This window comes from Colletotrichum spaethianum (assembly GCF_022836535.1).
Source record: "Colletotrichum spaethianum MAFF 239500 DNA, contig08, whole genome shotgun sequence".
Classification (NCBI taxonomy): domain Eukaryota; kingdom Fungi; phylum Ascomycota; class Sordariomycetes; order Glomerellales; family Glomerellaceae; genus Colletotrichum; species Colletotrichum spaethianum.
In genome coordinates, this window is record NW_026054778.1 from 470,225 (window position 1) to 483,653 (window position 13,429).

Sequence of the window (13,429 nt, forward strand, 5' to 3'; positions counted from 1 at the left end):
TTGACTCTCGAGGGCCTGTTTCTGCTGCAGCTGTGCCGTTACAGGGACTTTTCGCCTATACCGTCCACTGGTAGAGCATGTTAGGCAGCAGAGCATTCTCCGCGAACCCCTCCAAGGTAGGTCCATCCCTCCCCTGCCGTAGCTGCCGCCGAGACTGCCTTACGAAATCGGACCGCCTTCGTCACTACCTTAGTAGCCTTGTCTTTGACCTGTCTGCCCGCCGCCATTCGTAGACATCACCAACACACGAGAAGCCTACCGACCGACAGCGACGAGAAACAACAAAGACTGCGGTGAAACTCACCGCATTTGCCTCCTTCCTCTTGCAAGAGCCGCCTCCACCATCTTTGTAAGTGTGCCTGCCCGCTACCCGGAAGGCTAGAATACGTCGTCCGCCACCCTTCTGACCTTGCGGAGCAGTGCTGACCATCACCCGCCACGAAATAGAAGGTACGAAATGCACGATTCACCTCAGACACCTTGGATCGATCACAGTCCGACGAACCCGCTATTCTCTTCTTCCGAACCACGCAACCAAATAGTTCCCGTGCTGACCGCCTGCAACATAGTCCGAAACCCGCCGCGAATCTAGCCAACATCATGGCTGATGTCGACATGACCGATGCGCCCGGCACTGCGATTGCCAAGAAGACCACTGACGGCGAGACCAAGGTTGCTGACGGCAAGAAGCGCTTCGAGGTCAAGAAGGTGAGCAGGTCGGTGCCGACATGCCTCGCATAAGCTTACCAGTGCCTCTAGTGGAACGCGGTTGCCCTTTGGGCGTGGGACATTGTTGTTGACAACTGCGCCATCTGCAGAAACCACATTATGGATCTCTGTGAGTCGACAGTTCGCACTGCAATCCATCTGCCTTCTGCTTCGGTTTGCTGATTGTTGTTACAGGTATCGAGTGCCAAGCAAACCAGGCCTCCGCTACGAGTGAAGAATGTACAGTCGCTTGGGGCATCTGCAACGTGAGCCCTTTCCCGAATCCCCCTCGCCTGTGTTTTTGCTGAACAAATACGTAGCACGCTTTTCATTTCCATTGCATCTCGCGTTGGCTCAAGGCCCGACAAGTCTGTCCATTGGACAACCGCGACTGGGAGTTCCAGAAGTACGGTCGCTGAGGTGGTGGAAGATCCGGACAAGAATCAACGGCAGCGCAGCAGCATGTCACGATGGCTGCGTGGGAATATCATACGAACAGTGGTACTTCCATGAAGGGGAGGGGTCTGCATGCCGCTGGTCCGAACGGCTGGCGAGTGATTGGGCCCACAAGGACGGGCACAACAGCAGATACGGAACCGTAAACTGTTACCGAAATGATGACCTCTTGAACTATTGACTTCTACTGTCCCGACTTCTCTATCGTTGGCATGTTCCGCGTCCCAGATCCAGATCCGGATCCGGATCCGGAACCTGGCTCCAACCACTTGACTGGGTATTGCTTGTAGAATGGCCAGGGAGGCACGACGAGGAGGAAAGTAAGGACGGTTCCGCCCAAACCAACATAGACTGCGAGTTTGATATCCTGAAGCAAGTAACCGATGATGAAGGAGAGAACCTGGGGGGAGCGGGCAGCAGATCAGTATAGGAAGCGCAAAGGCCGAGAATGGTGTAAGAGCTACGGGGACTTACTCCGGATGCCGAGAGGACGAGGGTTGCGAGAAGATCTGCCAGCTTCTGACCTTCAAAGTCCTATGGAAAAGCCATGGTTAGCCGATCGTCGCGAAAGAACAGTTGAATATTCGTGGTGTTGGTAACATACAATCTGACCTTCCGCCAGATCGCGAACTTGGTCGAGGATTTGATCGGCCATTGCGATTGCGGCTGTGGTGGATTAACGTAGTCGGATTGAGCAATGTGACTTGATTCCGTGCGTCGTCTGCCAAGTGGCAAGAAAGGAGGCCGCCGGTTGATGTGTCGATGCAATGTGCAACCCACTTGCCAAGTCGCGGTTCAAGAGTGTCGGGCCGTAGATGTGTGTCCGAGTTATACTACCTAGTATATTCTTCTGTCAGGTTGAGGCGATCGAGTGTCACTGGTTTAGGTAAGGGCGAGAGCTGTGTTGGAAACAAGTATGCCATTTCCCAAGCACTTGGAGCACGGACGGCATCTACGGTGTCTAATTCGCCGGCCTACTTGGCAGAGGTCACCTCTACACCACTTGCCATTGGCTGATCTAAACGATAAGGCGAACCGTGGAGACTGGGTAAAAACAAACTGTGTGAACTTGCACTGTTTCGTATCCACGGGTCGGCCCATAGAGTGGCACTGGAACCTACGAAAAAAATCCTCTCGGCTGGCCTGTGCCGGGCTCCTCCCTGGCTCTCATTGAGTCGGAATTTTCTACTGAGAACCGGGAAATCCTCTGTTATTCCATCGCCTCTTCCCGTCCCCGTCGCTTTTCTTTCACCACAAAAAACTCTCACCACGCTCAGGACAAAATCGTCCCAACTACTCTTACAGAGCCGACTTCTGCTCATTGCTTTGCACAAAGGACGGCCTCGTCTCCATCAGATTAATCCGATCTTGCTTTGATTGTTGATTCTAGCAACTACACCTGGAAACAACTTACTGGTTCCGGACAACGACAGGTCCCGCATCCTACCCTAGGGTTTAACGTCCTCGACGACCACTTGCGCCGTTCGTCAGCCAGCCTTTCTCAACACCGCTTCATTTGGCGAGCGATTCTGCTTGTCGGCCCCTTGCTCCTCGTACTGTCGAAACCATCCGCTCCTACGCACCCCGAACTGCTATTGACACCGCCTTATTCGCATCCGGCTCTCAGTTCTTACAGGTCGAAAGACCCAGCTGATCTATCACCCAACTCTCAATACCACCAAGTTGGCTTCACTCGCAGCTAACGCTACCTCCCCCACCTGTTCACTCCGAGGTCCTGGTTTCTGGGTCTATAGCGGAGTGCACAAGAAACCTCCGTAATCGGGTTTCTCGTCGCCAAACAAAGAACAACTGGAAACATCAAATCGACCGCATCGTCGCGCATCACCGCTGGCTTCTCAGCACTTACGCGCCTCCTAGGGACCGGCTTAGACTACAGCCACCCTGGAAGCTCTTCCTCGTTCAACGCACACCGCGCCGCGGCCGCGCGGAGTGCGATTCGACCACGGTCTATATTGAACGCGCATTAGTTATGGGTATCGCAGTCTGAGCCAAGAGTTGCGGAGGCTTTCGAAGAAGAACGAGTTCAGCTCTACACTTCGTCCCCCCCACACAGTCTTATCAAAACGAGCAGATAGGTCGCATCGTTGGTTGTGGAATCCAGGAACATTACCACTATTCCACCAGCAATCGCCAGTATGTCTGACCACGAGGAGAACACCTCGGAAGGCGTCTTCAAGACGCCGATTCCCGAGCTCGACGACCACCGCCACCAAATCGCAGCCAGTCCCCACCCGGAGCGGCCCCGAAGAGGCACTTTCGACACGCTCTACGGAGCGCGACTGCTAGGACCAGAGTCGGTCTCTGGAGAGCAGTCACCGAGCATTCGTGTCCGCGACTTCGAGGAGGCGATTGTGGACGATGAGGGAGGTGATGTCTCGCCCAGTGCGCGTCGTGTGCGCCGACCAACCGTCGAGACCACTACCGACCAGCGATCGGTCTCTCCGCCCAACTCGGTGAAAGCCTTCGCCGAAGCACGTCGTCGCGAGCGTGGCATGTCCTTTTCGGAGTCCAAGGCGGAGAGAAACGCCAGTGAGGAGGATCTTCACCGAACTGTCTCCATCAGTAGCCGGCGTAGCCTCCGTAGCCGCCCTTACACGGCGGACGATGGCGCTAGCCTGGCCACCAACCAGTCTGCGGCTGAGGACGTCTGCTTCCCCCTTCAGGACCCTCGACGCAAGGACCAACTCTACATCGACTTCGACTACCTCGAGAACTTCATCCATTCCGATCGAGCCTCGCGGACCGCTAGTCGTCGTGACTCTGCACGATCCTTCCCGGATCTTCGGCAACAACTGACGTCCGATGGCGGACCGCCTCAGCTGCAACTCAGCACTGTTGACGGGGATATCCTCAATATGCCCTCTGACTCTTCGGTGGGACAGGACACATCGGAGAAGGAGAAGGAGGAGGACACCCCCATCGAAGAGGTTAAGGCGAAGCCAGCGCCTGCTCAGCAGCCCCTGGATCCCAACCGCTTCAGCTTCTTCTCTTCGGCTTGGGAGTCTACGATCCACGCCGCGGAGCTTGGCGACCTGGTTCTTCCAGGTGAGGACCTCCGAGGTCTTTTTGCGCTGCCTGCCGATGAATCCGATGGAGTTTGGTGGTTGAACGTCAACAGCCCCACAAAAGAGGAGGTTACGGCCATTTGCAAGGCATTCGGCATTCATCCTTTGACCATCGAGGATATCACGACCCAGGAAGCACGAGAGAAGATTGAGTTGTTCCCGTCCTACTACTTTGCAAGCTTTCGGTCCTTCCACGCAGTTCAAGAAGACGATGGCCTGGAATACGAGCCGTATAACCTATACGTTGTTGTCTTCCGCGAGGGCACGTTGAGCTTTAGCTTCGAGCCCAACGCCCATGCATCTCACGTGCGGAAGCGTATTGCTTTGCTAAAGGACTATGTTGCGCTCAGCAGCGACTGGATTTGCTACGCCCTCATGTAAGTTTGCAAGGCATGAATAGCCCAAACGCCCTTGCTAACCCGTTCTTGTAGTGACGACATCGTGGATTGCTTTGCTCCAGTCATTCGGGACATTGAACTGGAGGCGGACGCTATCGAGGACGGTGTGTTTGTGGCGCGCGAGGATGATTCCAACCAGTTCCTGCGGTCCATTGGCCGCGTGCGCAAGAACACCATGGCTCTGATGCGTCTTTTGGGAGGCAAGGCTGATGTTCTCCGAGGCTTCACCAAACGCTGCAACGAGAACTACAAGGTTACGCCTCGAATGGACATTGGTCTCTACCTTGGTGACATTCAGGACCACGTTGTCACCATGGTTACCAACCTCGGCCATTTCGAGAAAATTCTTTCTCGTTCCCACAGCAATTACCTCGCCCAGCTTTCCATTAACAGCATCTCACAAGGCACACACACAAACTTGGTGCTCAGCAAGATTACCTTCCTAGCATCCATTCTTGTGCCGCTCAACCTTGTCTGCGGTCTGTTTGGTATGAACGTTGCTGTTCCATTTCAGGATTCCAAGTCTCTGGCTCCTTTCTTCACCATTCTCGGAACCTTAATCATCTTCAGTATTGTGAGCCTGACATTGGCCCGCAAGTACAAGTACATTTAGGGGTCAAATGCTATATGGTTGGTATTTGAGCATTATTTGACTGCTATCATGAGATAATCGACGGGTGTGTTTTGAGTAATTGCGATATGTCCGAACAGACAACAAACGGAACAGATAACAAACGCGTGTGAATGAGTTAAATAGTAATGTTACTGCTTTGACGAGCTCAGAAGTCAGTCCAATCAGCCGCGATGAGTACGTGAACTTGAGATGAACTATGCTTGGAAATGGAAAGAAGCAATCTACCTTAGTAGTTAACTTCTCTGGCCGAGATATTCGGCCAATAGTCGAGATTTTGACAACAGAGGTACTTCACACTGCCGACGACGGTTCGAAGAGTAAGGTAAGCGGTTGTGAGGTACCGTGCACGGAGGTCAGCCAATGGGAGATAGCAAATCAAGAGTGGAGACCTTGAAAAAGCTGGATAGAACAGAGGTCAACTCCATCACTCAAGGCTTTCCGTCAGTATCCCACACATTGTCGCAATCAACATACATCTTAGCGACTATTCCCTGTGCTGTTGCGCAACATCGACAAGCCATCGAGACGGAATCTTGCCACACATACAAGAACACAATTCGATTGCGTTCCACTATAGGACCAAACATCCACAACTATAGCCATGGACTCCTCAAGATCAGCCCTCGAAAACTCGGACCTCGACAAGCTCAACGACAAGGACAAGCTCGAGCTCCGCCAGTTCCTCGCCAACGAGCAACAGAGATCCCAGATCCAATCACGTTAGTACAACTCCTTCTCTGTTGCACGTCCGTCCAGGCAGGACGAGCGGGAGACCGACCTGCGAGACACGGCTCGGGCAGGGCGGCGATGCTGGGCGGCGATGCGGGTTGCTAGAGAGAACCAAGACTAACAGAGGTGCCAACGTGACAGAAACCCATGGACTCACCGAGATCTGCTGGAAGAAGTGCATCACTGGCTCGATCCGCAACTCCAAGTTGGACAAGGGCGAAGAGGGATGCCTGGCCAACTGCGTTGACAGATTCCTTGACGTCAACTTTTTGACGATGAAGCACCTCAACAACATGCGTTCCGGTTAGAAAATTTCCTCATGGAATTATGGAACAGACTAGGGAAAGCAGGCACGCAAGATTGCGAGCCACAAGAGAAGAGGACTTCACATATGAACGTCTCATGTAAAAAAATAAAGCATATGTAGGACTATGTTATAAATAGAGTGGCGCATCACAGCACTATTATAATGGCAATGAAAACGATAATGGAAACGGACAGACGATACGTTCGCACGAGTACTGAACATTCGAAGCATGATCACTGAAAGCATTGCGAGTTCCGCAGGTCATACTTTTCGGGACTGAACACGGTCATGGTACCCCAGCCTGAGTACCGGGGGAATCGATTGGTGCCCGTTGGAGATGCCACTCCCGGGGATTCTAATCAACAACCGTAAGACGCCCATGCCAATGCCTTTGTGGTCAATGAACCCGAATTGCTTTTTGTTCCATTCTCCATCCCAAATTCCCGTCAATCCCTCATGGCGGAATCGCTTAAACGAGAGCAAGCTTGGTGGCGGCGATGTCAAGAGCATCGACGTCGGGGGTAAGGCGGGCGTAGGCCTTCTTGGAGCCGTCGGGGCGGATCAGGGTGTTGATCTTGACGGTGTCGATGTCGTAGAGCTTCTTGAGGGCCTGCTTGATCTGGGCCTTGTTGGACTTGACGTCGACGATGAAGACGAGGGTGTTGTTCTCCTCAATCTTCTTCATGGCGGACTCGGTGTTGAGGGGGTGGACGATGACCTTGTGCTCGTCGAGGCGGGGCTCGTGGGGGATCGACTTGCGGGGGTACTTGGGCGCGCGCGAGACGACGAGAGTCTTGGGGCGGTGGAACGAGGTGGTGTAGCGGACCTTGTTCTTGTAGTGACCGTGGGCCTATGTGGTGAACAAGTTTTAGCCTCCATCACATAAGTCTCTTCCAGAGCGTGCCCCTCTTCCTCCCCGTCCGACCGCGGGGTAAAAAACCTCGCTGGTCGGACAGGCGGACAGGCGAAGCCAGCAGAATCCTAGAGTCTTGCGAGTTTACTTACACCCTTGAGGGTAGCCTTGGCAGCGTTATTGGCCTGCTTGGTGCCCTTAGGCGCCTTGGAGGCACCGCCTAGAGTAGAGATGTCGCATCAGCAATCGCTCTTTATATTTCAAAAGAACTCGCAAAATCTGCTGCAGCATGATGCTTCGGGAGAGGCCTGGTTGGCGGCGAGCCCCCCGTTGCCGTCGACGAAACAGGAGATTTTATCGAGTTGACTTCATCGTGGGTTTTTTGTGTATGATGTTGCGCGGGAATCTGGCGATATCCAGGCAGGAGATGGTGGTGTTCAAGTACCTTTCTTGGAGTCCTTGGGGGCCATTGTGAATGCTGGGAGGGGATATTGGCTGGCTGGGCGGGTTAGCTGGCTGTCGCGGTTGTCGAGATCTGGAAACAAAAAAGAAGAGATTCCCAAAATCTTTTTCTCCCGTCCGGTTTGATTCTGTGGGCTTAGGGCAGTGGTTTTTTTGCGCTGGCATGGTCTGTGCTTTGACCGCGGTGGCTTATGGAAGGGTGGTTCGTATGGGATCATTGTTTCGCCGCGAACGCACTCTCGACCGCCAGTTTGCAAAGTGAGATCAGTGCTTATGTAATGCTCCTGGGCCTCACCAATCATCTTCCAAGACTTACATCCATTGATATCAAAAAAATCAATTGCCAACTGCATACTCATGGTGATCAGCTAACGCCGAGCAACAGCTGAATCTCAAGCGGGAACACTGTAAACTTTAGTCGTTTCGCTCCCCGGTATCAAATTCCGCCAATACCCGCCTCACCTACAGCCAAAACCCATCAAAGATGGGCAGAAACAAGCCAGCCAGCAGGCTTCTCTCAAGTGGCCGACCTCCTACCTTCAAGAAAGCAAAGTCCATCTCTCGGAAAGAAACCAGGACTCTCATCAACACTCATCACACTTTACAGAAGAAACGCCAACAGGCACTTGCCCGAAACGACGAAAAGGAAGCGGCAGCGATAGCCGCAGAAATCTCTGCCCTCGGCGGCCTTGAAGAGTATCAACGAGCCAGTCTCCAAGGGCAGAGGGTAGACCGCGGCGGGGACAGCTCCAGAGTCCTTCTGGACTGGTTGCGATCAGCCAATCTCCAGCCCTCAAAAGCTACGGGCAGCGGGAAGGACAAGGGCGACGCCCATCGCCGATTGCGAATGCTCGAGGTGGGCGCCCTCAGCACCGACAACGCCTGCTCCAAGAGCGGCCTCTTCGAGATGGAGCTCATCGATCTCAACAGCCAACAGGCGGGCATTCTTCAGCAGGACTTCATGGAACGGCCCCTTCCCCAGGGTGACTCGGAGCGTTTTGACATCATCTCACTGAGCCTGGTGCTCAACTACGTCCCGGATCACTCCCTGCGCGGCCAGATGCTTCTCCGCACGCTGTCGTTTCTCCGCCAGCCCGGCGACGATCTATCAGAGAGCGCCCGCGCCCTGTTCCCCTCTTTATTCGTCGTCCTTCCCCGAAGCTGCATCGCCAATTCGCGCTACTTCTCACAGGATCGGCTGGTTGAGCTGATGACCCTCTTGGGTTACGTCCAGCTCGAGGGCAAAGTCACGAACAAACTGGCCTACTCCTTCTGGCAAAGAGCGACTGCTCCACGCTCTCCGTTGCCACCAGTTGCCAAGAAGGAGCTGAATCCGGGCCTGAATCGAAACAATTTCACCATCACTCTCAAGGGCTCATAAAACATCCTCTCGTACGCGCCGATCCCAGGCGTCTCGGTCTTGGAAGCCGGCGAAACGGTTTCCACGGTGTCCACCTATCTTCCGACCAGATACGGGCGACGATGGATTGCAATTAATGCACTACATTTCTTCTGCCCCTGTCGGCAAAGGCGGGCTCCAATCATTGATTCCGGCTGCCCTTTTGGGGCACCACTCGACGATCACACATCGGGCATCGAACGTGATGTAAGTTCCAAGCGTTTGTTTTTGCAGCGATCGGCGGGCGATCACTTGCGTTATCGTCTCTGGATGGACGCCTTGCAAAAGGTCACGTTTCTATTAAGTCGACGATGACCTACAATTTGCGACATTTGTCGTCAAGAAGCCATGCAACATACGATTTGCTTATCAGGAAACGCCTCTTACTAATGGGCTGTTGCCTCTACCGGCTTAATATCGCCGGATGGACAGTTGCTATTGTTGTTGTTTTGTGACAGGCATGGACCAATCGGCAAGATGCCTAGTCTGGCTCGTATGGAGGAAGTACCATCGACAAAGACTCAGACGGTGCGTCTGAGGGCGCCTTGGCTTGCGATTGTGAAGGCAAGATAACGCAATCAACCGCAGTTGAATGGTCTCCATTTTAAAATACCCTCAGCTCCTATCAACTCAGCTTTAGCTCGCCTCGTTTTGAGCACAGGATCGTCGTGTCTCGGGTGAGACTCGACCGGTACGATTACATCCATGTACCATATTCCACATTTGGAGCCAGGGCATGAGCGAGGGACATCTAGAACAGTCTCCTGTTGCATCGGGAGAGGGAGAAGGGATAAACAAGACGTGGGGATGTATGATTGACGGAGACGGGAAAGCTGAATGTGGTGTTCGCCGGATGCAGACTGTATTCGAGGCATTCCCTGCCGGTTCTCCCGATAGTGCTACGGTTTCTAGCAGAAACGTTCGTGGCCGGAAACCCCACAATCGCCAGTCTTCTTTCAATGGTTTGATCCAAGACCCTTCAGTTCGTTAAAGTCTCTGATGGGCTGTAACGCAGGGCTCAGGTCCGCCGGGAGGGGTGCGTTGCCTGGGCGGACGACGGGTATGCTCTGCATTCCAGCCGCCACGGCGGCTGCGACTTCGTGGGGGTTGTCACTGAGAAACAGCCATTCCTCGGGCTTTGTGTCCTCAAAGTTGGAGAGGATCGAGGCGTAGCTACTGGGCTCAGTCTTGAGGCCGGCGTTGACGGTATCGAACCAGCCAGAGATGAGGGACGTCAGGTCCGACGGCTGAGCGTCAGTGTAGCCAAAGAAGAGCTTCTGGGCGGGAACCGAGCCGGACGAGTAGATGACGAGGCGCAAGCCGGCGTCCTTCCAGGACAAGAGACGCTCAGCAACGTCCGGAAAGAGCGGCGCCTTGATCTCGCCCGACTTGTAGCCCTCCTTCCAGAGGTGTCCCTGGAGTGCCTTAAGGTACGAGGCCTTGACGTCGCGGCTGACGAGGTCGCGGAAGTGTGTCTCAAAGGCGGATCGATCAGACACGCACTCTTCTGGGAACGCATTCCGGTAAACAGCAAAATCGGGGTTGTCCCATTGCTTGTCTAAGGTAGCCGGAAGGGCCTCGACGGCGTAGGGGTACTACGGGGCGGAGGTTTCAGTACGGGATGACAGCGAACTGTGCCGCCGTGTGATCATGCGCACGGTGGCGACTCGGCTCGGAATGAAGAAGCCACCTCCGTGCCATCTAGGAAAGCAGCAAGACATCGGGGGGAGGGGGACTGCCCGGTACCCGAAGGACCGGGAGAGAGAAGGGTGGGGAGGCAACACATACCAGAATATCTTTGACAAAGGATATAGGACACACGGTACCCTCTGCATGTATTGAAATCTCATATCAGCATGCGCTGTCTTATCGAGGCTGAATCCACATTGTCCTGAAGAAAATTTCCCCGACGAGTGCTGGATGGGGTGAGGTGTGGTGAGGTAAAGCAAGGCAGAAAGGCTCACCGATGTCCAGCAATACGACCCTGATAGCGCCGAGGTTGGGTGCCATTGTGAGCTGTCGACGAGGGAAAACTTGGCTAGGTGCGTTGTCGGCAGCGGCGGTGACCAAGGTGAGGCTTGGTCGGAAAGAAAAAAAAAACCCCCCAAATTTGGAAAAAAAATTTCGGCGAGACGGTGAGACTCGAGACGCGACGCGCGACCGGACAATTTTTTTTGGCTTTCCGAACAGAAGAGGGCCGAAGGAAAAAAAAAACTCCCAATCCTTCAGCGACCTTCTGTTTCGCTCCCGTCGTTTCAAGCCTCCTGCAGCTGGTCGGAACAGGTTCGCTGGCGCCAGTTCATGCATGAAAGGTTGGATGCACGGGAAATTGGAAGAAGGCGGTCAAGCCAGGCCGGAATGCGAATAGGCCCGGACAGGAAAAGGGCGGTTGCAGTTTTGGCAGGTCAAGTGCAGGTGAGAGAGTGTGAGAGTGTGTGGTGTGTGTGAGAGAGACAGAGTCGGGTGCAGCTGTGTGAGTGGAGATGGCGGCGAATGAGGGACGGGAGAGCTACACCAAAACCTCAGACTCTGGGTAGCAGCCGTTGGCCAGGCCCCAATAACAGCACGCCGTTAAGGCGACCATTCTCACGGCAATCCTTGAGGGGGAACCGGAACTGAAGCAGCGGTGAGGAAGAGGCGATTTGGAACGACAAGTCACAGCATCGCGCCGTCGCCGCGGGAACAACTGACTTGGCCGCCGGGAAGACAGGCGAAGGAATGGGGAGGGAGCTTGGGTGTCTAGGTCAGGTAAGGCGGACTAGGACAGGTCAAAGACCGGACGGATTCGGCAGCCCGGGAACCGGAAAGGGGGAACCGGCGAGGAGGGGGAGGGCTGTCGAGAGTCCGTCGGCGGTCTGTCATCGTGACTCCCGTGAGGGTCGACAGGTGACTCAAGAGAAGCGCAAAGAAGCTCGTCGTCCGGTCCTCGTTCGGCGCCAACGGACGATGACGGTGCGCTCGGGTACCTAAACTGGAGCATCGCCGGCCTCTCTGCTCCAAGGCAGCTATGGGGTCCATCCTTCGGAAGCACGTTGAGGTAGAGCCATTTAGGTCGACCGGAACAACGGAGCATGCATCGTGAAGCGCGGCATCGTGGCGGTGGGAAAAGAGCCACATTAGCACGCCAGAAGGACCCCAAACGTGCCAGAGACTGGACGAAAAGCCTTTGGCCCAGGACGGACTGCGAACAGAGAGGCGTAACAGGGCCACCCGCCGGGCTGAGGTGGCTGCTTTCAGTGGGTCCCGCTGCCGATGGACCGCCGGTAGCTGAGAGCCAATTGACAGGAACAGGTGCCGGATCGAGGGACCCACTTCCTCCGGGTCTGCAGATTGGGCTGGGCGGGCTGGGAGGAGTGGAGTTTATGCAGCTTCCTGCCGTAGCTTCTCAGTGTTCCTGTCTCCCAACCAGCCTCCTTTTCTCCCTGCCAACTCTGTCACCACCTTATCGGGGCCTACAACGGCTTCCCTACGCTCAGGCACCAATATGGCAAGCACCCCGTCGTGGAAATGGATGCATCGCATTGCAGGCAAACAGGCCGAGAAGGACAGCCTTGGTATGCAATAAACACGGCGGAATGGGGCCTGCAGGGTTCATCGTATCGTCGTTACGTTGAACGGCAGCCACGAGTCTCTGAACCCCTTTGTTTCTCGTTTCTGTCTGCACCCATGCGCTTGGCCCATGATCTCCCCTCTCTCTCTCTGACCTCACATTCCAGTCAAGCATGACAACCGACCAGAGCTAGTGGTCCTGCTAGCCCCACGCGCCATGCCGCGTCCGTTATCCGTTTTGTCTTGCTTGATCAGGAGAGTTCCAGGCTAGGGGATACCCCACTCTGTCCGACAACGTGTCTCGCCGAGATGCTGTGGTAGTGGGCTAAACATGGGGACGCGGGCTGCAGCCACCGCGGTACCTCATGCGATGGCAGATGGGTATGGGGAGAAGATCAGGGACGTCTGCTTGGCTGGGTAGGAGGAAGAGGGAAGTGGGATCGAGGGCGAGGACGAGGACCAGCCGGCGGGAATGCCGCCCAGCGGCGAACGGACCCGAGACGTTGACCAAAGGTGCCGTAGTGCTTCACGTCGACGACAGGTCCCATCCTGCCCATTGCTAGCTAGCTGGTTGTCACTTTGCATGTCGTACGGCAAGTCATACACAAGCATGTCTTACAGTAGGTAGTGGCAGAGTTCGAGCCGTGACACACAGAACAGGGCATCCTTAACGGAGAGCAACGTATGGCCACCCGCGAAATGTCCACTACCAGTGAGAACCGCGCCAGAACTCAATATCGAGCAGGGCGAACAACGTTTTGGGCAGTTTGTCGTCAGGTAGGTATCCGTACTTGGATGCAGCGTAACGGAGCCCGGCTCTGGCCCGATCTCGCCTCTGCAGGAATAAG

At 54.9% G+C, this 13,429-nt stretch overlaps 7 protein-coding genes across 7 annotated transcripts; 4 read left to right on the top strand and 3 right to left on the bottom strand.

Moving 5' to 3' along the window:
* Positions 1-600: 600 nt before the first annotated feature.
* On the top strand, positions 601-1,127 carry ColSpa_03979 (E3 ubiquitin-protein ligase RBX1; the record flags this gene model as incomplete). The annotated part of the gene is made up of 4 exons (XM_049270191.1): positions 601-708; positions 760-838; positions 904-974; positions 1,029-1,127. 4 exons carry the CDS (start codon positions 601-603, stop codon positions 1,125-1,127), a joined length of 357 nt encoding a protein of 118 aa, XP_049126148.1.
* Positions 1,128-1,348: 221 nt separating this feature from the next.
* ColSpa_03980 (signal peptidase complex subunit SPC2) lies at positions 1,349-1,819 on the bottom strand (the record flags this gene model as incomplete). The annotated part of the gene is made up of 3 exons (XM_049270192.1): positions 1,349-1,564; positions 1,639-1,698; positions 1,769-1,819. The coding sequence occupies 3 exons, from the start codon at positions 1,817-1,819 to the stop codon at positions 1,349-1,351; spliced, it is 327 nt and encodes a 108-aa protein (XP_049126149.1).
* A 1,501-nt stretch (positions 1,820-3,320) lies between these two features.
* ColSpa_03981 (putative metal ion transporter) lies at positions 3,321-5,261 on the top strand (the record flags this gene model as incomplete). The annotated part of the gene is made up of 2 exons (XM_049270193.1): positions 3,321-4,627; positions 4,682-5,261. The coding sequence occupies 2 exons, from the start codon at positions 3,321-3,323 to the stop codon at positions 5,259-5,261; spliced, it is 1,887 nt and encodes a 628-aa protein (XP_049126150.1).
* Positions 5,262-5,883: 622 nt separating this feature from the next.
* Positions 5,884-6,319, top strand: ColSpa_03982 (mitochondrial import inner membrane translocase subunit TIM8; the record flags this gene model as incomplete). Its single annotated transcript, XM_049270194.1, has 2 exons — positions 5,884-6,001; positions 6,117-6,319. 2 exons carry the CDS (start codon positions 5,884-5,886, stop codon positions 6,317-6,319), a joined length of 321 nt encoding a protein of 106 aa, XP_049126151.1.
* A 468-nt stretch (positions 6,320-6,787) lies between these two features.
* ColSpa_03983 (60S ribosomal protein L25) lies at positions 6,788-7,641 on the bottom strand (the record flags this gene model as incomplete). Its single annotated transcript, XM_049270195.1, has 3 exons — positions 6,788-7,168; positions 7,324-7,391; positions 7,617-7,641. 3 exons carry the CDS (start codon positions 7,639-7,641, stop codon positions 6,788-6,790), a joined length of 474 nt encoding a protein of 157 aa, XP_049126152.1.
* Positions 7,642-8,117: 476 nt separating this feature from the next.
* Positions 8,118-9,014, top strand: ColSpa_03984 (25S rRNA (adenine(2142)-N(1))-methyltransferase; the record flags this gene model as incomplete). The annotated part of the gene is made up of 1 exon (XM_049270196.1): positions 8,118-9,014. The coding sequence occupies one exon, from the start codon at positions 8,118-8,120 to the stop codon at positions 9,012-9,014; it is 897 nt and encodes a 298-aa protein (XP_049126153.1).
* Positions 9,015-9,988: 974 nt separating this feature from the next.
* On the bottom strand, positions 9,989-11,042 carry ColSpa_03985 (enolase-phosphatase E1; the record flags this gene model as incomplete). The annotated part of the gene is made up of 3 exons (XM_049270197.1): positions 9,989-10,627; positions 10,821-10,861; positions 10,997-11,042. The coding sequence occupies 3 exons, from the start codon at positions 11,040-11,042 to the stop codon at positions 9,989-9,991; spliced, it is 726 nt and encodes a 241-aa protein (XP_049126154.1).
* Positions 11,043-13,429: the final 2,387 nt, after the last annotated feature.